This window comes from Chinchilla lanigera, unplaced genomic scaffold (assembly GCF_000276665.1).
Source record: "Chinchilla lanigera isolate Chin_1 unplaced genomic scaffold, ChiLan1.0 scaffold00049, whole genome shotgun sequence".
NCBI classification, from domain to species: Eukaryota; Metazoa; Chordata; class Mammalia; order Rodentia; family Chinchillidae; genus Chinchilla; species Chinchilla lanigera.
In genome coordinates, this window is record NW_004955450.1 from 9,291,635 (window position 1) to 9,314,507 (window position 22,873).

The 22,873-nt window shown below is 47.4% G+C and overlaps 1 protein-coding gene across 1 annotated transcript in view; it reads right to left on the reverse strand.

Annotated features, from left to right (window-relative positions):
* Dis3l (DIS3 like exosome 3'-5' exoribonuclease) overlaps positions 1-21,768 on the reverse strand; it is a gene marked incomplete at its 5' end in the record, with an annotated part of 34,080 nt that extends 12,312 nt beyond the window's left edge. Inside the window, 8 exon segments of the mRNA XM_005393704.2 lie at positions 1,361-1,522; positions 2,829-2,998; positions 3,402-3,581; positions 4,844-4,922; positions 6,509-6,685; positions 9,986-10,121; positions 10,775-10,903; positions 21,615-21,768. Coding sequence (XP_005393761.2) covers positions 1,361-1,522; positions 2,829-2,998; positions 3,402-3,581; positions 4,844-4,922; positions 6,509-6,685; positions 9,986-10,121; positions 10,775-10,903; positions 21,615-21,768 — 1,187 coding nt within the window.
* Between the last annotated feature and the right edge of the window lie 1,105 nt (positions 21,769-22,873).

The window sequence follows — 22,873 nt, forward strand, 5'->3', positions numbered from 1 at the left end:
TTTTTTTTTTGTCTTTTTGAGACAGGGTCTCACTATGCAGTTGAGGCTGGCCTTGAGCTCACTTTGTAGCCCAGGCTGGTTTCAAACTTGTAATAATCTTCCTGCCTCAGCCTCCCAAGTGCTGGGATTACAGGCGTGTGCCACTATACTGGGTTAGCATGCCATTTTTTTGGTGGGGGGCGCGTTTCCGGTACTGGGAATCGAACTCACAACCTTGCACTTGCCAGGCAGGCACTGTGCCACTGAGCTAAGTCCCCAGCCTAAGCATGCCATTTTTAAGCACAGTTGAAAAATGTGGAAATTTAAGAGCTGGGGGACTGTAGGAAACGAATTCCATACTTGAAGCTGACTTTAGTGTGGTCCAAATACAGAATAAAAGCCAAGGGCTAGGGATTTAGCTCAGCCACACAGCACCTGCTTGGCAAGCATGAGGTCATGAGTTCAATTCCAGGTACCAAAACAAACAAAAAAAGCCAGACCTGGTGCTGCACACCTGTAGTCCTGGCACTTGGGAGGCTGAGTACAGGGCCAGCATGGACTACATAGCAAGACTCTCTCTCCAAAAAACAAAAGCAAAAACAAACAAAAAACCCTCAAGGCAAATACAGAATAAAGAGGAGGGAGAACTTTTTCATTATTTGGTGGCTTTAGACAGTGGGCTAATGGACAATGTCCCATAGAATAAGGGTTTGTCTCCCTGCCTGCCTCCCTCCCTTTTTTTTTTTTTTTTTTTTTTTTTTGAGACAAGGTCTCACTACATAGTTCTGGCTGGCCTTGAACTTACTATATAAGCCCAGGCTGGCCTTGAATGCACAGCGATCCTCCTGCCTCAGCCTCCTAAGTGCTAGGATTACAGGCATGTGCCACCACACCTGGCCGCCTTCCCTTCCCTTTCTTTTCCTTTTTTCCCCTTCCCTCCCCTTCCCTTCTCTTCTCTCCCCTTCCCTCCCCTCCCTCTTTCCTTCCCTCCCTTCCTCCGTTCCTTTCTCTCTCTCTCTCTCTCTCTCTCTCTCTCTCTCTCTTGGTTTCAGAGACAAGGTCTCACTATACAGTTCAGGTTGGCCTTGAACTCACTATGTAGCCCAGGCTGGCCTTGAAATTGCAGCAGTCATCCTGCCTCAGCCTCCAGAGTGGTGGGATCATAGGTGTGCACCACCACACTTGGCTGCGAGGTGTTTCTTTCTTAATGATGCAACTACAACAAAACCAAAGCAGAGGGCTGGGGATATAGCTCAGTGGCACAAGCGCCTACCTAGCAAGTGCAGGGTCCTGAGTTCGATTCCCAATACAAAAACAAACAAACAAACAAACAAAGCAGAAGGTGTCTGTGGCAAAGCCCCAGGCCCCTGGGAAGTCTGACCTGAGCCTCTGAGAAGGGGGCAACAGAGATGCTGTTTTCCACCAGGATGGTCGCAATCTCCCCCTCCAGGTCGCCGATTCTTCCTAACACACGGACAAAGTGTCCGTTTGGGTACAGGGACGTTGACTCCCAGGAATCAATGCGCACGATCACCCTGAAGTCCTGCATGGAGGGAAATAAAAGCGAGCCAGGAGTAGGCCTCAGTGGTTCTGTTACAGGCACCAAACAAACAAGACAGAGAGCACTGGGTTCCAGAGAGGGGCGATCTGCAGCCAAGGTGTGCCCTGGCTTATTTGATTCTTTGTTTTTCATTCTCATTCTACAGAACTGCCAGATGGCGTGCAGATACTTAGGTTGCTATTTTGAAGGGAGGCATTATCTCTATATCAAGTTAGTGGACTGGAAATTTCAGTCTATGAAACCCAGTTGTAACAGTTTAGTTAACATTTGCAACAGTGGAAAAACCCAATTATACATGGTCCAAATGAAGCTTTTTCGGTTTTCTTTTCTTTTTTTTTTTGAGATAGGGTCTAGCTATACAGTTCAGGCCGGCCTTGAATTCACTGTGGAGCCCAGGCTGGCCTCAAACTTGTGATGAGCCTCCTGCCTCAGCCTCCCAAGTGCTGGGATTACAGGCATGCACCACCACATCTGGCAGGTCTAATTTTCTTGAAGCCTTAGGATGGTTTTTTGTTTTTTTTCCAGTACCGGGAATCGAACTCATGACCTTGCACTTGCCAGGCAGGTGCTGTGCCACTGAGGTAAATCCCCAGCCCCTTAAGATGCTCTTTAGTGGGAAAGAAGGTGTTGGTGTAAGCTGGATTCCCTACTGCCTAACAATTTGGCTAAACCGTAGAAATGGAAATAGTAATAGTGGCTGCAACTGGTGGCCTCAGAGGGTCTGCAAAAGCCTCCAGATGCAAAGGTCCAATGACCAGGTAGGTCAGTGGGTGGGGACATTCAGCTTAGTATCTCATTTGCAAACTACAAAGCTGGACCATGTCTGCATGCTCAGCCACCAGGAAAGGTTAATTCCTAACTTTCTGGTTATGACTTCTCTCCGGCGCTGTACGTCTTTATGGAGAAGCAATTCTGCGAAGTACCACTACATCATCCCCACAGGCCGGAGCGATCGTATTTCTATGTCGCTGGCTGGAAGAAAGCTTGTTAATGTTGGCAAAGTGTAGCTATTCCAAGTTTCTGGGTTGGACAGCAGGATAATGTATGTTTGCTCTGCTTGTCCTACAGAGTTCTTTCTAGGACGATTTCACCGCAGCCTTCATTTATTAACCATGGACTACTTAATAGATAGTTCTTATATATTTAGAATTTTTTAAAAACAGGATCTTGAAGTGCTAGAATCCATCAATAATTGATTTCCTCTTAAGCAGAAGAACTCGCAGTGCTTCCTGGTGCTGAGCAGCGGCTGGCAGAGACAGAAGGAGAAGAGAGATTCAATGTCAGCTACCTGCAGGGCTTCGGCTTGCTGGGTGCTGATGCGAATTTTGGGGATTCGGTAATCCCACGGGGTAACGAGGATCTTCTGAGCATTTTTGCCCTGAGACTGGATCTCCTCTTTGGATGGGAAAGTCACCACGTAATCACGCCAGTTCTTCTGAAGGATGCCCACCACGCGGCCTTTGGGGAGACAGGAGAGAATAAGGCGTGACCGGGTCAGGTGTCCCTACCTGGCTGGGACTGGCTTAGTGGACGGGAGGTGGTGCAAAGAGCCAGTTTTTTCAGTCACAGGCGTGTGGGTCAAGAGGTGCCCGGAGACCTGCCTTCTTAGAGTGTTGAAGACTGCTACCTTTAGGATAGGTAATTTTTTTGGTACATGGCCAGATGGCCTTTCTTCTATGGGGCCTGATGGGACACCTTGAACCCGCCTGTCCCTCACGAACCTCAGGCTCCAGTCCACTGGGAAACGTCAAGGATTTTCACTTTTTTCTGGTGTTTTGACACAAGGTATCTGCTAGGCAGGAGGAAGCAGTAATTCCAGGAGCAACACGGCTGCCCCTGTCAGGTGTGGGGTGCGGCTCACCTGTGGGCATGGGGTCGCTGGGGGCCTCGCCCGAGGCCTTGTCCTCACTGTCGTTGTCACACAGGGCGCCGGTCCTTCCCTTCCACTCGCCCTTCGGGAGCAGCTCCACGACCACCACATCCCCGTGAATGGCGCGGTTCCGGGCCTTCACGCCGTGGATGAGGATGTCGCTAGCTAAGCCTGTGGCGGGCGGTACAGAGACCCGTGAGGGCCGCGGAGCCGCACTGTGCGCCAGGAGATTCAGACGCACCAGGGTCTAAGCGCCTCTCCCGCACGTAACAGCTCCTGCCTTGCAAAGGTCACATTTTCAAGGTCACACTTCTGCTGGTTATAGGTGGAGAAACTATCACCGGCTCACAGCATAGGGTGGGCTTTCACCCAGGCCACCCCATTACCTTTTGTGTTTCGTTTTGAGACAGGGTCTCGCTTTATAGCCCAGGCTGGCCTCGAAGTCACTAGGGAGCCCAGCCTGGCCCTGAACTCGTGACAATCCTCCTGCCTCAGCCTGCTGAGCGCTGGGATGACAGGCGTGCACCACCATGCCTGAGTGATAGCTTATTTATACATTGTTATCGCTTGGTTACTTCTTTGAAATGATTTGATAAGGTAATATAACTCAGGCGAGAAGACTCCTGCTTGTATCCCAGCTATTCAGGAGGCTGAGGCAAGAAGGTTAAAAGTTAGAGTCCAGTTGGGGCAATTTATAGACTCTAGCCCAGCGGTGGAATGCGTGCCTAGCACGTGCAAGGCCCTGGGTTCCATTCCCAGGGACAAGTGAAAGGCCGCACACACTGAGTCAGAACACAAGATGTCTGCGATCTCAGCCTAACCGGCGGGGCTGCTCCGGGCAAGCAACTGTGCTTCTCTGCATCTTAAAGTTTAGTGCAATAAAACCAGGAACTAGGGCGCATCAGCTCGGAAGGAAAACTTCCCGTGCCCCGCAGCAAGGGGAGTCACTGTGCTGACAATATGGACTGAGTGTTTGCTGGGAGGACTCCGAAGGCTCTCCACGCAAGGAGATGCCGTGTGAGCGGTGGGCGCAGCGATTCTCCCGAGCTGACCCTTGCACATTGTAGATGTGCGCTGAACTATCACGCCATGCCCTCTAAAGATGTTCATCTGTGTTAATGAAAACTTAAAAAATTTTTTAAGGGGCTGGGGATTTAGCTCAGCGGCAAAAAGTGCCTGCCTGGCAAGCGCAAGGTCGTGAGTTTGGTTCCCGGTACTGGAGAAAAACAAAAAAAAAAAAAAAAAATTTTTTTTAAAAGGTAATATAAGATATAATCAAAACTAGAGACGAAAGCAAGGGGGAAAAAATATAAAATCCCACAAGCCCAGTGCACACCGACGTGGGCCGAGTGACACGAGTGTCAGCTTTGTTCCTCGCTGCGGGGCAGCAGGCTGAAGAAGGAGCGTGGCCGTGCGCGCGCGTCATGCTGCACCTGAATCTTTACTGCTGGCTCCTTGAAGTCGAACGAAAGCTTCTATTTGGGCTCTGTGTTTGTTCACATTCAGAGTGCCCTGAAATCATAATAGAAAAATCTGTGAGAGAATTTCTTACCTGCCCGGTGTGCCTCCAAAAGGTGTAGTTTTTAAAATCTTATAAAAATATCCCCGTGATATTCTTTAAAAGTTTCTGATCTCTTTTGTTTTGTTTTGAGACACGGTCTGGCTATGTACTCCAGGCTGACCTCAAACTCACTGTGTAGCCCTGGCTGGCCTCAAACTCTCAGGAATCCTCCTGTGTCAGCCTCTTGAGTGCTGGTATACAATCTCTCTCTATGTTTTGTTCTTTTTTTTTTTTTGTCTTTTTGAGACAGGGTCTCGCTGGTGCAGTTCAGGCTGGCCTGGAGCTCACTTTGTAGCCCAGGCTGGCCTCGAACTCACAACGATCCTCCTGCCTCAGCCTCCTGAGTGCTGGGATTACAGGTGTGTGCCACCACGCCCGGCTACAATCCCTTTCTAGAAGAATAATATTAATTTGTCCTGAGAGGATACCATCATTTCCTTTTTTTTTTTTTCCTGTCTTTTTTTTGGTACCAGGAATCAAACTCAGGACCTTGCACTTGCCAGGCAGGCGCTTATGCCATTGAGCTGTATCCCCAGCCCGATACTATCATTTCGAACTACTCTTTAGCTACAACATTTAAAATACTCCCACGTTTGGCAGGGACTTCCGTGTGCTACCCTCAAGTTTTGGTCACAATAAAAACCTTCTGAGTTGCTGGTCAGGAATGTCGATTCCAGGTCTGGAGTGGAGCTCAGAGGTAAAGCATGTGCCTAGCGTGTGGGAGGCCTTGGGTTTGATCTTCAGCACCACAACCATGAAGGAGTGAACAGATGAAAAAGTAAACATAAAGAGAATAAATATGGGGCTGGGGATTTAGCTCAGCGGCAAAGCGCCTGCCTGGCAAGTGCAAGGTCGTGAGTTCGGTTCCCGGTACTAGAGAAAAACCAAAAAAAAAAAAAAAAAAAAAAAAAAAAAAAAAAAGTCGAAAAGAGAATAAATATGAGCTCTATGCCAGGACAGTTCTGTATCTGCGTGGTTCAGCCTGTGAACAGGAGCGGACATAAACTGCTGAAACGAGAATCATGATATGACCTTGGTTCTCCAGACCCTGGCGTCACCTGGGTTTGAGGGGATGATCAGGGGGCAGGAAAATGCCCACGGAGTGCAGGGGCTGAAATCACAGATATTATAATGTCGCCAAACCTCCACACCCTGACTCAAGACGATGCATTTCTTTCCTATCGACAGGCATCATTTCCAGGCAGCTCCTGGTGGACGCGGTGACGCACCCCTAAAACAATCTGGGAGGCCGAGGCAGGAGGATTGCTGTGAGTTCGAGGCCATCCTGGGCTACGGAGCAAGACTCTTGTCTCAAAGCAAAACAAAACCCCAAAAGCCAAGGCAGCTCCGGACCCCGCCCAAGCAGTTCTCCACGCCGCTGGAGTAAGACAGCAGCTCCACCCGGACAGGCAGGACCGTAAGCAGACCGGCGCCCAGATCCCTCCGCACCCACCCCATGTGCCGCGCGCTGCCCGGGGACGCAGAGGCCGGCAGCAGGAGGAGGCCGCAACGCGGCGCTGCCTCCTGGAGCCCTCACCTGCACGTAGCGCCCCGACTTGATGCCGGCCTCCAGCACCTCCAGCGGCAGGTGCTCCGCGTACTCCCGGCCGCGGCCCTCCTGGCTCTCGCTCTCCCGCTCCCGGCGGGACTGTAGGATGGACTCGCACAGCTCGTGGGCAGCCCTTAAATCCGGCCAGAAGTTGTCCAGGTAGTCCTGCATTTAGGAAAGGCACAGAGAAGTGCGGAAGGGAGGACTCTTCACGGTGGTACTGACAGAACTCCTCCCGGGGGGCGAGGCGGCGGCGTGCGTGCATGTGTGGGGCAGGTGAGCACTCCGTTCCTGGCCTCTGTTCTTTTTTTCTTTCCTTCTTTTTTGGCACTAGGGATTGGCACCCAGACCTTTCACACTGAGCTACATTCTCAGCTCCTTTTTTTTTTTAATTTCTTGAATGACCAGTGATGTTTTTTTTTTTTTTTTTTTAAGTATTTACTTTGAGATAGGGTCCTCCTAAATTGCTAAGTTGCCCAGGCTAAGCTTGAACTTGTGGTCCTCCTGACTCAGCCTCCCAGAGTGCCGGGATTACAGGTATGTGCCACTGTGCCTGGTTCTGAGCCTCATGCTACCAGTTCATTTTCTACCATCTTCTTAGTCCCTGAAGCCTGGCCAAGGGAACTCTGGAGAGGCCGCCCCACCATGGCCCACTTCTACCTCCCAGGCTCTCTGTACTTGCAAACCTTTCTCCAAATGCACCACACAGCCCACCCCCAAATCCAGGTAGTCTATCTTTCTATCGAGCTCATTGGTACATACAAGCCTACAGAGAACAGCCAGGAAAAGATTGTGAGTTGAGTATATTCTTACCTTTTTTTTTTTTTAGGCAGTCTCACTATATAGGTCACGGTGGCCTTGAGCTCACCAAGTGGCCCAGAGTGGCCTCAAACTTGTAGCAATCCTCTTGCCTCAGCTTCCCTCATGCAGAGATTACAGGTGTGCACCATCACACCTGGCTGTACTCTTATCTTTTAATATGTTTTCAAACTCAGTTTTAAATCTAAGATAGGCTAGGCATGGTGGTATGCACCTGTTATCCCAGCACTTGGGAGGCTGAGGCAGGAGGATTGTGAGTTCAAGGCCAGCCTGGGAAACAAAGTGAGTTCAAGTTCAGCCTGAACTACATTGTTAAACCTTGTCTAAATAAATAAATAAATAAATAAAAATTAAGTCTATAGTAGAGTCTAGCACATTGTCATTTCTCAAATTGCAAAAAATGCAAAAAACAAAAACCACCCTTACTGTCAACTCGAGCATTTCTCCAATTTCAGGGCCCTATTCAAATTGTCGTCCCCCCCCTCCCCCCATCTTCTTTCCAGAAGTTTTCTCTGTTTAAAATCAGCATCCCCAATTCCAGGTCACTTCTCACTCATCAACACCAAACTTTTGTCATCTTGAAGCACCAACCTGAGAACTATTTATCACCTTGGCTCTAGTCCATATAAATTCAAATCCCCAAAGATAATTCTGGGCTTCCCTCTCACCTGAATGTCACAATCTCTCTCTGTCTTTCTCTCTGCTAACGTTCAGCTGTCTGAGGCCCTCGGTCACACCGTTTGCTTGAGAAGTGCTCTACAAAATAAAACTGTCCTACACTGCTGGACTACAAAGAAAAGTAATTTCCACAAAAAGTAGAAAAATGTAATTTTAGTCAACCGTCCTCTGTAGGAACAAGACAAGATGTATTGGAGCCGAAAAAACAAGTGACACAGTCATTAATATCCAGTGCCCCTGGAATTCTCCGGCATGCCAAGCACTTTTTTATAGCAGGGCCCAGCAAATTCTATTGGCAAATCTTTAGCAGTATGTGCACACGGGCACCTCTGAGAATCTACAATTCAGAATGCGGCCAGGCAGGCTGTAAACTGACGGGTGAGAGCGGGCTGTGTGCTAGTACATGCAATCAAAAGATGAAAACAGGGCTGGGGATTTAGCTCAGCGGCACAGAGCCTGCCTGGCAAGCACAAGGTCGTGAGTTCGATTCCCGGTACCAGAAAAAAAAACAACAAAAAAAGATGAAACCAGGGCCGGGATATCGCTCAGAGGCACGGTGCCTGACTGGCAAGTGCAAGGTCCTGAGTCTGATTTTTGGTACAAACAAAACAAAACAGAAAGCGAAAGACGAAATCAGCCAGCAGAACCTGATGGGCCCACTGGGCAGACAGGAGAACCCAGCATCTACTGAGAGGTTAGCAGTTGCCTTGTTCTCTGCAAAGGTTCTTAAGAGATATCAACAGCTGTGTTGCCATGACAGCAGGAAGAGGCTGACAGCCATGAGCCTCTTCCAGCTGCGATCTGCCCTTTGCTGATGGAAGAGCCTTTGGTGAGGGAGAGTGGGCGACAGCTGGAAAACAGTGGCCTTGGTGCTGTATGTGTGTGGTCAGAAAAGCCATTTGCGAGCAGCTCACCCTGGGGGTGAAGAGCCCTGGTGTTCCACTGCTTGGGGACTGGTCCCGGTGCTGCCGTTTCCTAGTGTGTGATCTCGGACAAGTGGCCTGGCCTTTTTGTGCTTTAGTTCCTTACCAATAAGGTGAGATAAGACTAACCTCATAGAGTTGGTGCTAGAATTAAGTGAAATAATACTTATGTCTCTTACTACACTCCCAGAATGCACTATGCTTGGCATAGATACATGTTGATTATTACTAATAACCAGGGGGCCGGGCGTGGTGGCGCACGCCTGTAATCCCAGCACTCGGGAGGCTGAGGCAAGAGGATCGTTGCGAGTTCGAGACCAGCCTGGGCTACACAGTGAGCTCAAGGCCAGCCTGAGCTGCATAGCGAGATCCTGTCTCAAAAAAGACAAAAATGAAACAAAGCAAAACAAAAAAACCCAAAACCAAAAAGTACTAATAACCGGGGCCATGTAAAACTGCTATTTTGTGGATCAAAAATGGAAATTAAACCCAGAAACTTTAAGCTACATTCCTAGCCCATTTTTAAATTTTTGCAACAGGGTTTGCTAAGTTGCTACATTGCCTGGGCTTGGCTCAAATTTGTGATCCTTCTGCCTCAGCCTCCCACAGTGCTGGGGTACAGGTGTGCACCACCATCCCCAGCTGAGACTGCAGTCTTGTTTCACCAGCATCATCATTTCCGGATCTGCAGTAACTATAAACATTAGCTTGGGCGCCAGGGTGTAGCTCAGAGGTAGGTAGGGTGTACTGAGCATGCATAAGAGCCTGCGTTTAATTTCTGCACTAAAAAAATAATAATCAAAACAAAAATGGCTTTATTGTCAGCAGGGCTCGTTGGGCTGGTGGTGGATACATTATGCCTTCCAGTCCCAGGAACTGGCCGAAGTCGAGTTGATCAGCTGGGGAGCGACACAGATCACATCTTCATGCCCTCCCTTATTTTCTCTTTCTGTGCTGGGACCCACGGGTTGCGCGCTCCTCGGGACATGAACGCGCATGCGCCTGCTCACGCACACTGCCGATTACGCCCAACGACCCGAAATACCTTGAAAGAAATCACAAACACTCCCTGGGTTTCGCTCCCATACTGCTGAATGGCCTCTGCATCTTCGGTTACCATCACGATGGGCATCCTGTCCCCGCAGTGGTGATAGTACCAGACGGCCGCATTGTAGATGCTCCTGCGGGACAGGGCAAAGCGTGAGCTCCCCCAAGCAGGCAGACTGATGCAAAGTGGCTTTAAACTCCTGGCGATCTTCCTGCCTCAGCCTCCCATACTCAGCTCTCACTCTGCTGTCCTTGAGATCAAAGGGATAGCCACTCATTCATTCACTCAATGAACACCTCCTGAAGCTCCGCGATATGTAAGCCCCACTCTGGGGCTCCGGGGGATACAGAGTGAATCAGAAGGCACCCGCCAGCCCGGAGACATCCAACCCCCATAGCAACTGCGTTCATTCTGCACAACTCCTCAAGGCCTTGAAAACACGAGGCTCAGTCCTCTGTTCACATCCTTCAGCTGGAGGCTGGGCCACGGAGCATCGTATGGAATGACGAGCACCTCCAGTGAGGAGCCCTTCCCCCACCCCCGCCACACGCATGCGCGCGCACGCACAAGGCATGATTTCTAGATCCCTTCGAGGATCCTGCTAGCCATGAGGTTCTAGGGGAACTCACTCGGGGTACCTACGACTCCTTCACTAGTTTTAAAAGCATGTAACAATCTAAAATACGGGCTCAGTACGCATTTTGGTACCGATCACAGTCCCAGCGTGACCGCGGGTAGGCTCCAGCCCCGGAGGGCCGGTGCGGAGCACAGGGGACCCCACCGCACCTGGTCTGCCATTTCTCCACGGCCTCGCCCCTCTCCCGGGGGAGGTAGCAGCACTCCTGGAACTCGTTAGCGAAGAGGATGCAGTCGTGGCGCGCGTCCTTCAGCAGGCTCCGCAGTTTGTTATACTGTCTGCAACGCAGAGGGGGTACATCAATCTGCACGGCAGGCGTTCATCTGCTGCCGGCTCCGCTAAGGGTCCCGGAGAGGAGGGGCTTGAGAGCAAACGATGGATTGTTTAAAACCCGGGGCATTTATTCCTCTGGGCCTCTGCGTGCTCAGCGCCGCTGGGCCACTCCCACAGCTCGGTTTTGCCTCCTAGGAGGAGCTTGCCTAGGGCCTGGTTAGTTTGCAGATTAATTAAACCACTTGTCCTCCCTGGCCCCTCGGAGATTTAGGGCTGATTTCCTATGGAATCGTACTGTCCTATCCCTCGTCAAAGCCTTCGTGCACACAGGCAGGCAGAGTCTCACACTTTATTTTCGCCTTTTGGAGACAGTCTTGCCATGCAGTCCAGGCTGCCCTTGAACTCACAATGTAACCCAGGCTAGCCTCGAGCTTGAGGGAATCCTCCTGCCTCAGCCTTCCAAGTAGTGGGATTACAGGCCTGTGCCACTATACCCGGCTGGCACTTTAGTTTTGAACCTCACTTTGTTCTAGAAATGGAATTAGCATTCCACAGGTTTACTGTTTGCTGGCAGACCTAGCAAAGGACATGTAAGGTAAATAGGTTTAGGGCTTTATCTGTGAGTTTTATTTTTGCAATTGGCCTGATTTACATAAAAGAGAGGTAACAGTTTACTGGCAGAAAGCTAAGAGGAAGTTGGAAGGATTCTCCCATCAAAAGATGCTTTAAAAAAAAAAGATGCTTTCAACAATGTCAAAATCAAAAATTAAACCCAGTGGGGTGAAGTGGGGCACACCTGTAATCCCAGCTACTTGAGAGGCTGATGACTTGGAGGTCAGCCTGTGCTGCATAGAAAGATCCTGTCAAATAAATAAATAAATACATAAATAAATAAAATAAATATAAAATCAGCCCTAGTCAGGAGTGGTACATGCCTATTAATTCAAACTGTGTGGCATTCCAACTATCTAGGAGGCTGAGGCAGGAGCATCTCAAGTTCAAAGCCAGCCTGGGCAATTTAGTGAGACCAAACCAAACATAGAACTCTGTAACTGACTCTGTCCAAATAAATACCAATATCTTTCATGTCCTCAGCACTGGTGATTTGGTGCTAGAGTAAACCAGCCATTAAGGTGGCCATCTGTCTTATACTTTGTTAGAAAATGAGAAATACTGTTTGGTTTTCTTAGTACAGTAAGGCTAACTTTGAGCTACCTTAAAGAGAATCTGGCTGGGGCTGTATCCCAGTGATAGGGTGCTACCTTGAATGAATAAACCCTGGATCTCATTCCCAGCATGGCAAAAAATATAAATAAACAGTTCAGCCGGGCACGGTGGCACACTCCAGGAATCCCAGCACTTGGGGATCATTGTGAGTTCAAGACCGGCCTGGGCTACAAAGTGAGCTTAAGGTGTGCCTGAACTGCATAGCTAGACCCTGTCTCAAAAAAGACAAAAAACAAACACAAAAACAGAAAACAGTCCAAAAACACCAAGCCAAAGCAAAACAAAATGATCAAGCAATTGCAAGGTATAATATATCATAATGAACAAAGGGGTTCAGTTCCACGTCTATGAATGGCAGCTTTTCTTTTTTGTTTTTTTTTTTTTTGTTTTTTTTTGTTTTTCTCCGGTACCAGGAACCGAACTCATGACCTTGCGCTTGCCAGGCAGGCGCTTTTGCCGCTGAGCTAAATCCCCAGCCCCAATGGCAGCTTTTCATAACAGAACTCCACTTACACAAATAAAAGCCACCCTCACACTGACTGATAAAACATATTAAGCTGATATTTCCCATTTGTTTATTTATTTTTATTTGAGACAGAGTCTTACCATGTAGTCCAGGTTGGCTTTGAACTACTTTTGCAGCTCAGGCTGGCCTGGAACTCAAGGTGATCCTCTTGCCTCAGCCTCCCGAGTGCTGGGGTTACAGGTATGCGCCACCACACCTGGCTATAAAATCTAGGAATTCTCAAATTCAGTCCTCACCAAATAATGGTAAGCTACAGACATGCCTAGGAACTGCCATCAAATCAAATTATGACAATTTTTGCTAAAAGAAAAATAAGCCGGGCATGGTGGCGCACCCCTGTCATCCCAGCACTCGGGAGGCTGAGGCAGGAGGATTGCTGTGAGTTCGAGACCAGCCTGGGCTGCAAAGTGAGCTCAAGGCCAGCCTGAACTGCATAGCGAGATCCTGTCTCAAAAAGCAAAAGAAAAAAAAAAGTCTAATTTGAAAAGCGTTTTCTAAATCTTAAGTTTCACTCCTGTATATTCTTCTTAGATTTCTCAGGCACCCTTCCGGGTGTCAGCCCTCCATCAGGTGGATCAAATGAAGAGCAAGAGAATGCTAATGGGGAAAGCAGGAAACCAACAGTGATCACTCTGAGCGTGACAGCAGGCTGTGGCTATAATTTAACAGTGCACACGTGCCACACAGTCGCATTTTCCGCGAGTCAGGGTGTGCGGCGCTGTGACAGAGCGAGACAGATGAGTTTCCTGGGTGGGGGTAGCGCTGACTGTCATGGCGCTTTCAACAAGTTTGAGTAAAATGAGAGAACAGTGATGGCTTGGTCAGGCGCAATGAGATCGTAAGGGTTACAGAGTCCAGTCTCACGGAAAAACCCTACAGTCCTTGGACAGGCTTGGATGTTTTCTAAACCTGCATGACCTAAAGATTTCAAGTTTCTTGGAGACAGCTAAACTGACTTCTTTAGATTGGCTTTTCTTTTTTGAAGATGAACTTAATTGCTGGGCTCGAGCGATCCTCCTGTCTTAGCCTCCCAAAGGGTAGGACTATAGGGTTAGAAGTGAAACCCGCAGCTCATGGGAAGATGCAGAGATACTGCTGGCACACGCCTGTAATCCCAGCACTCGGGAGGCTGAGGCAGGAGGATCTTTGTAAATTCAAGACCAGCCTGGGCTACAAAGTGAGTTCAAAGTCAGCCTGACCTGCATAGTGAGACCCTGTCTCAAAAAAAAAAAAAAAAGTAGATGCGACTTCTGCACTCAGTGTGTTTCTTCAGATAGGTCTGGGGGTACCCTAGGACTTCCTTTCCCAGGTCCTCAGGTTTCACACTGGCTATGTTTCTGTGTCTCCTCAGATTAGCTGCTATTCCCAAGGCATTTGTCTGGGGTCCACTGTAGACCATCACCTTGCTACAGTTTGAATCTTCAATGTCCCCAAAGGTTCACGTGTTAATGGCTTGGCAGCACTATTTGGGAGTGGCAGGCCCTTTAAGAGGCAGGGCCTATGGGCAGGTCTTTAGGTCATTGGGGCGTGGCCTTAAAGGGGACACTGGCCATAGGCTCCTCCTCTTCCTCTCCCTGCTTGCTGGCTATGGAGCAAGCATCCTTCCCCACCACATACTCTGCCGAGATGTGCTGCCTGCCACAGGCCCCGAAGCACTGGGCACTTAGTGGTGAACAGGCCCCTTCCGACACTGGAAGCCAAGAGACATTTGCTTTCTGTTTGCAACTTACTCACCTGCAGTAGCTGTCACAGGGGCAGGAACCTGACCGACACACACTGTGTTGCTGCCCAGCAGCAGCTTCGCCCTCTCTGAACCCCTCCAGAGATACCAGCTCCTGGCCTTGACCCTTCCCCTTGCACTCCCGAGGGTTCCCTTTCCGTCCTGGGATGTGAGCCAGGGCCCTCTGTGTTACCCTCGACGCCACTTCTTCCATCCTACATGTCCAAATCCATCACTGTGTTCCATAGAAGCAGGGTTTTTTGTTTTTTTTTTTGAGACAGGGTCTCACTATGTAGCCCAGGCTGGCTTCAAACTCATGGTAATTCCCCCGGCTCAGCTTCCCAAGTGCTGGGATCATGTATTTCAACTTAATCTCCATTGCGAGATATTAAGAGGGCAGGAATTAGCCAGACACAGCCAGAGAGTGGCACATGCCTGTAGTCCCAGCACTCTGGGAGGCTGGGACAGGAGGATCACAAGTTCAAGCCTAGGGCCAGGGATGTAGCTCAGTGGCCCAGAGCCTGCCTGGCAAGCACGAGGCCCTGAGTTCGATTCCCAGTACCAAAACAAACAAACAAAAAAAAATAGTAAAAAAAAAACACACCAAAAAACAAAAAAACAAAAAAGTTCAAACCTAGTCTGGACAATTTAGCAAGATCCTGTCTCAAAATTTAAAAAAATAAAAAAAAGTAAAAAGGGCTGGGGATGTGGCTCAGTGTGAAAGTTCTGGGTTCTCTCCTCAGTTCCAGAGGTAAAAACAAGAATGGAAACACCACCTAACCTGACTACCATGTTTAGAAGTGGGGGCCAACCAAACGGTCAGAATCTGATGAGCTCATCAGGATGGTTATCCCATGACTGAATTACACACACATACACTCCCTGTCCCTTACTATGTGGTGCCCTGTGGCCCCACGACTGTCACCAAGGCAACCATCATCAGATGCAGCATCCTGATCTTAGACCTCTAGAACATGGGCTAGGATAAACTTCTTTTTCTATATTGTAGTCTGCCCCAGGCATTTTGTTATAGTAGCACAAAGCAGACTAATACAATCTGTCACCTGGATGACAGCTACCTCTCTTCTTTTCCCTGGGCTTCTTTTCCCCCTGGCCCAATAATCTTTTTAAGACAAGAATCAGGTCATGTTATCTGCCCCTGCATAATCCCATCCCTGAAATCCCCAAGGTCTGTGAGGCCTTCTGTCTGAACTTGGTGGGGCTTGCAGGTGCCTGGTCCCTGTGCTTCAGTGCAACTGTCACAGCTGCAGATGGTATCTGCTTGTGACACTACCCAATTCCTGCCAGTGCCCCCCAGGACTAGGCTTGCTGTTGCTCACTGCTTTATCCTTAGTGCTAGCAGTTTCTGTAACTTACATGCTCTGGTAAACACTGGTAGAATAAACAAATGCAGTCAGGCATGGTGATGCAGACCTGTAGCCTCCGCACTCTGGTAGACTGAGACAGGAGGATCACAAGGTTGAGCGACTAAGCAAGACCCTGCCTCAAAATAATTTTAAAAAGTGCTGGGGATGTAGCTCAGCGTGAGGGCCCTGAGTTTGATGTCCAGTACCATAAAAACAAATAAACAAACACAAATGTACATCTGGGGGCTGGGGATTTAGCTCAGCGGCAGAGCGCCTGCCTGGCAAGCGCAAGGTCATAAGTTTGATTCCCGGTACCAGAAAAAAACAAAAACAAAACAAAACAAAACAAACGAAATGTACATCTGAATTCACGAATGTGGTAGATAGAACAGCCTTACAAAGTCATAAATTGATTCCCTTATTAAATAAGCATTTGAAGCTGGGCAAGGTGATGCATACCTACAATCTCCGCATTCTTGTAGGCTGAGGCAGGGGGATCACAAAATCAGGCCCCCTGTGCAACTTAGCAAGATCCTAACTCAAAAACTGAAAAAGGGCTAGAGATGTAGCTCATTGTGAAGGCCTGGGTTCAACTCCCAGTATTCAAAACAAAACAAAACAACAGACCAAAACCAAAATACCACACTGGAGGACTATCTGATGACAGGTGTGTGATTATCCCGGACAGCCGAAGACCTGACAACAGTCATGCTGTTTCGTACAATTCTCCCACACGAGCAGCATTTCTGCACCGACATTATTGACATAAACGTAAAATCCCAGCACAGACAGACACAGATTAAAGGTTCCGTCTCTCTGCTATTATTCTCAGCTGTGATCTCATTTCACTGAGACAATGTCACCTGTCACATCATATTACAGCTGGCCTTCTGCATCTTCGTGTTCCGCACCCAAGGGGACCTTGCTCACAGAGGGAAAATACTGAAAATATGCACATTTCTCCAGCCTTACTCCATAACTCGTGCAGCCTAACAGCCGTCATTCAGGGCTTCACAGTCACGTGGTTTAAAGCAAACATGGTAAGGGGTGCATGAGTCACAGGCAAATACTGCATCATTCGATGTTAAGGGACTGCAAAGATTTCAGTACCCTTGGGGATCCGGGAACCCATCCCCCTTGGATACTTAAAATCTGTCGGCCAGTGTAATCCCAGCATTCAGGAGGCTGAAGCAGGAGGATCACCATGAGATCAAGGCCAGCCTCACTTACATACCTAGACCTTGTCTCAAAAAACTAATTAGAAATTTTTTGGTTAGCAAATACAGTTGCAATGGTTGGTAGTTACACTAGTAACCTAAAGTTGTTTCTAGTTTCTTGAATCAATCACTTCTCAGCCTTTTGGTTAAGATCAAGTGCAGTTTCTTGATCATTATAAGTAAAACTTGCATTCACAATATAGGAGCCTAAAATTTATTTGTTTGTTTGTTTTTCTTCTGGTACCAGAAATCGAACTCACAACCTTGCACTTGCCAGGCAGGCACTTTGCCACTGAGCTAAACCCCCAGCCCCAAGAGCCTAAAATTTAAAGTCCTCTTGTTCCCAAGAAAGGAATGTATGCTGCTGGAAAAAAAAAAGTATCTTGTAAATAAGATTAAATAATATTGATTATTAGAAAAAAACAATAGTGCTGCTACTATAAAAATGCAAAGCAACACCTGTAATCCCAGCCCTAGGGAGGCTGAGGCAGGAGGATCACTGTGAGTTCAAGGCCAGACCGGGATACATAGTGAGTTCAAGACCAACCTGAACTACATAGCCAGACCCTGACTCAAAAAAAAAAAAAAAAAATCTCCTGCTATGTTCATTTGCTGGTGTTACACTGTGTAGCTTTCTTTACTTCATATAAAGATCTGATTTGGTTTTAGGGTCTGTAAAGCACTTAAACATAGATTTATTAGCTGGGTGGGATGGCGCACACCTGTCATACCAGCACTCTGGGAGCCTGAGGCAGAAGGATGGCAAGTTCAGGCCCAGTCAGAGCATTTAGTAACACCCTGTCTTAAAAAAAAAAAAATTGGGGATATAGTTCATGTGAAGGCCCTGGGTTTAATCCTCATTGCCTGGGGAAAAAAAAAAGGATTTACACATAGATTTATGTTTAAGTACCATTACAAGGGTATCCAGAAGAATGCCTTCCTTCCTTTCTCTCTCTCTCTCTCTCTCTCTCCCTTCCTTCCCTTTCTTTTTCTCTTTCTTTCTTTCAATAGGGTTTCACTACATAGTTTAAACTGGCCTTGAACTCACTAGGTGGTCCGGGCTTGGCCTCAAAGTGATGACCCTCCTGCCTCAGCCTCCCTGAGTGCTGAGGTTACAGGCATGTGTCACCATGCCCAGCTTTTTTTCTTTTAGAAATAGGACTGAAGCTAGGTGTGGTGGCTCACACCTGTAATCTCAGCATTCAGGGGGCTGAAGCAGGAGGATTGTTGAGTTTGAAGCCAGCCTGGGATACATAATGAGTTCTAGGCCAGCCTGCACAAGTAAGACCTTGTCTCAAAAAAAAAAAAAAAAAAAAAGAAATAGGGCTGCTACAGTACTCCTGCTGTATTAAATGAAGAGTCAGATCATGTGACCTCATAGTTTTTCCCAACCTAATATCCCATGATTCTAGTCTTCTGATATACACCACTGGGAAGCTGAGGCAGGAAGTGCTGAGACTCTCAGGAGCTCTGCCCAAGGCAGGTAGGTGGGAGGAGAAAGGAGAAAGCAAGGCCTCCTTATACCAGGCACCAGACCACACAGCTATTAGGGACCCACAAAGCTTTCCTCAGTAAAAACGTCCCGAGAAGCCTCTAGGCGAGAATGAAGCATTCACTGGCATCTCAGAAAACAAGGAAGTAGTGAAAAGCAAACAAAATGTTTCCCTACATTAGCTGAAACAGAACACAGATCCGCTGCTACACCAAGTGTGGTTAAATACAAAAAAATCAAGGCGGGTGTGGTGGCGCACGCCTGTAATCCCAGCACTCAGGAGGCTGAGGCAGGAGGATCGTTGCGAGTTTAAGACTAGCCTGGGCGACAAAGTGAGCTCAAGGTCAGCCTGAACTGCATAACCAGACCCTGTCTCAAAAAGACAAAAAAAAAAAATCAGTTCCATTGTTAATCTTCTGCACAGTGTGTACAGATGCCAGAGCGTCTCGTTCTTCGTGGTAAATACGTAGAATTTTTGTCAATTTTTTTTTTTTTTTTTTGAGACAGGGTCTTGCTGTATAGTTCAGGTTGCTCCTGAACTAACTATAAAGCCCAGGCTGGCCTTGAACTTGTGATAATCCTCCTGCCTCAGCCTCCTAAAGAGTGCTGGGGGGACTGGGGATTTAGCTCAGCGGCAAAGCGCCTGCCTCGCAAGCGCAAGGTCATGAGTTCGGTTCCTGGTACCGGAGAAAAACCAAAAACCGAAAAAAAAAAAAAAAAGAAAAGAGTGCTGGGATTACAGGTGTGTGCCACCACATCCGGCTTATTTGTCAATTTAAAAAAGCCCAGATGACTTGCATTAACGCTTAGGAAAGCCAAATAAGAAAGTAAATCCGGGCTCAACAGCCAGCATCGATCTTAAAGTTAGCTTTCAATACGGGACACTTTCTAGGGATTAGGTAATTGGGGTTATTAAACTGTTAACCTGAGGGCACCTGCTGGTTGCTTAACAGGTAAATCAAATGCTAAATCCCACACATGCTGATTCCCTTCCCTGCCTCTTCCCCATCAATTAAGTTCGTAACAGACTTCAAGACTACCCTCGAGGGGTGTGGTGCTGCACATTTGTAATCCCAGCACCCAGGAGGCTGAGGCAGGAGGTACTGCTGCAAGTCGAGGCCAGCCTGAATTTAAATAGTGAGATCCTGTCTCAAAAAACAAAACAAAACCAAAAGCCAAAGAAAAAAAAACAAACCCTCAAACCTATTACTTCCTGAGACCATCCTGGTTTAATCTTCACACTCCACATAGAGTTCTGCATTTTCTTTTTTCTTTTCTCTCTCTTTTTTTTTATACATGATCTTGCTAAGCAGTCCAAGCTGGCCTTGAACTCACTATGTCACCCAGGCTGGCCTTGAGCTTGCAGGGATCCTCCTGCCTCAGCCTCCAGAGAGCAGGGATTACAGGAGTGCACCACCACACCTGGCTCACTCCTGCATTCAGATGGTTCAGATTTAATTATCCTTTCTGTGGTTACTGCATCTCTATTACCTTTTTGTTTCCCGCTTCTAACCCCTACAAAACGCCAGGGCTGTGGTGAAAGGTACAAAGACTTTCGTATTTCCCACTGCCTCAAAGTACAACCTCAAAATGTGCTTATCTAATGGAAACCCAGGGTGTTATCGTAAGGACATATTTCATAACTTTTCATCTTTCATATTCACATCTAGTATATTCAGAGCCATGGAAAAGTAGTAGAAAACCAATAATTTTTCATTAAGTTAACTGCTCTTGAACCGTGCAGGAGAAACGACATTTAAATTCCAACTCTTTGCCTTTGACTGTCCCAGGAATTGGCTTTTAAAACAATCCCTAACATTAAAAATATTTTAAAAAACAGAAGTTGAAGAGGCTTGTGTTGTGTTCACCATCCCAGTGATAAAACAAATTGATTTTAGCAGCGGAAATTGAAATATGACACCTGGAGCAGCATTTAAACCCAGATGTATGTAAACATCTATATCTTTGTGTCTGAACAAAACCAACTTCAAGTCATTTTAAAATAGTCTATCTGAAAAAATCCTGTACACAATCTAGTTAATGCGCACTTTTTTTGAACTGAGCGTATCATAAGGACAATCTGTCATTTTTGCATACAAATAAAAACACTTCATCCTTTACTTCCAAGGTCTTAAGAAATCACAAGATTTTTAAAAAGAATAAACACGCCATTTCTGCTTATTAAATAACACGGGATGTGAAGAGGTTGGATACAGAATCCCAATATGCTATTTACATAGTCAAGCTCAAATCATTAAAAACCTTTTCCAATGTTAATGAAGCAAAACTATTTCTTAGAGTATTTTTCAAAACGTGGACAACTATTCTTCATTTGGGTACAAGGCAAGTGTTTTATTTTTCTGGTACCAGGAATCGAACTCGTGACCTCGCGCTTGCCAGGCAGGCACTGTGCCACTGAGCTGTATCCCTGGTCAAGGCAAGTATTTTAGATGGGGTCAATTAGGAACTTTTTGGTTAGCAAATACAGTTGCAATGGTTGGTAGTTACGTGAGTATCTAAAGTTGTTTCTGGTTTCTTGAATCATTATAAGTACAATTTGCATTCACAATATAGGTGCCTAAAATTTAAAAGTCCTCTTTTTCCAAGAAAAGAATGTATGCTGCCAGAAAAAAAAGTATCTTGTAAATAAGATTAAATAATATGATTATTAGGAAAAAAAAAACAATAGTGCTGCTACTATAAAAATGCAAAGCAACACCTGTAATCCCAGCACTGGGGAGGCTGAGGCAGGAGGATCGCTGTGAGTTTAAGGCCAAACATAGTGAGTTCAAGACCAACCTGAACTGCATAGCCAGACCCTGACTCAAAAAAAAAAAAAAAAAAAAAAAAAAAAAAAGCAAAAGACATCTCACACCAGAATCTTAAGTACCTACATACTATGGACACTGAAGTTTATTGATCTACAGTCAGATCTTTTGGAGGGGTGTTGAGGCAGAAATATAAAACAATGTTACCGCATTCTTGGCTAGCAAAGAGAATACCAAATTAGTTTGAAAAGTCCTTTCTGACACAATAATGAATTCTATCTACCCTTTTCCCGCCAACAAGGGACCTTTTCTGAAGGTGGGGGTTCAACTGCACTAGAAAAGAGAGGGGAGGGGAAGGGAGGGGAGGGGAGAAAGCAAGCAAGCAAGTAAAACAGGTACCTCCGGCCCCTTTGATGTTGTACAGACTGACAAGCTGTTTGCATGAAAATGATTCCCTTCATTTCCGGAAACTCAAGGATCTCTAGGTAATCTTGAACAACTTTCCAGTCTGGGATCACGTAATGAGTCACATCACTGGAGAGGAGCTTCCCATCTGAAACATAATCAAAGGCGTTAAGAGATGCCATCGCCATTTTCAAATCCAGTCTAGGACTATTTCAGGGTCACGGTTCCCGGTGTGCTAAGTAACTTCCGATCTACCATAAAATTTTTAAAAGACAACATACATCTACTTTGGTGGAGGCCTCAAGTCCGGGGAAATTCAGCACGCACTTTCTGGTTTTTGAAGCTGTGATACATAGAAGCTCAACATAGTTTATGGTGTTGCCAATGGCTCAGGAGGGTGACAACTTTAAAAACAATTATATTTAGCCGGGCGTGGTGGCGCATGCCTGAGCACTGTGGAGGCTGAGGCAGGAGGATCGCTGTGCGTTCGAGGCCAATCTGGGCTACAAAGTGAGCTCAAGGCCAGTCTGCACTGCATAGCGAGACCCTGTCTCAAGAAGACAAAAACAGGGGCTGGGGATTTAGCTCAGCGGCAAAGCACCTGCTTGGCAAGCGCAAGGTCTTGAGTTCCATTCTTGGTACCGTAAAAGACAAAACAAACAAACAAAAAAAGACAAAAATAAAAATAACAAGTATATTTGCAGCATAAGCTGAGCATTTCTGTGTAAACTCATTGCTATGCACCCACGTTCAAACAGAGCACTCCAAAAAACACGTGTTAAAACCACTTGTGTGGGGGCTGGGGAATTAGCTCGGCGGCACCGCGCCTGTCTGGCAAGAGCAAGGTCGTGAGTTCGATTCCTCATACCGGAAGAAAAACAGAAACAAAAACAAAACAACAACAACAACAGCAAACCACTTGTGTGTGGACAGCAAGATCAAGTCGGTTTTGTTTCAAGCTTCCGGGAAAGAACTGCGCAGAAAGATGCTGAGCGCCAGCCCTGGGAAGGGGTAGGGCTCCCACCCGGCTGAGAGCTGTTCAGCCAAGCTGTACATGAAATCCACCCCAGCCTGAGGCCCCAACCCTAAACTGAGGGTTCCGAACGTCGCAGTTGAGGCCCCCTCCCTGGCCCGCTAGGGAGTGGGAAGGGACGGCCACCCGCACGCTCGGTGGCTCACGCACAGCCTGGGGGCACGGCGGCGCGCAGCCGCCCCCACCCGGCGCTCGCGCCACCGCTCTGGGCGGCAGCGGC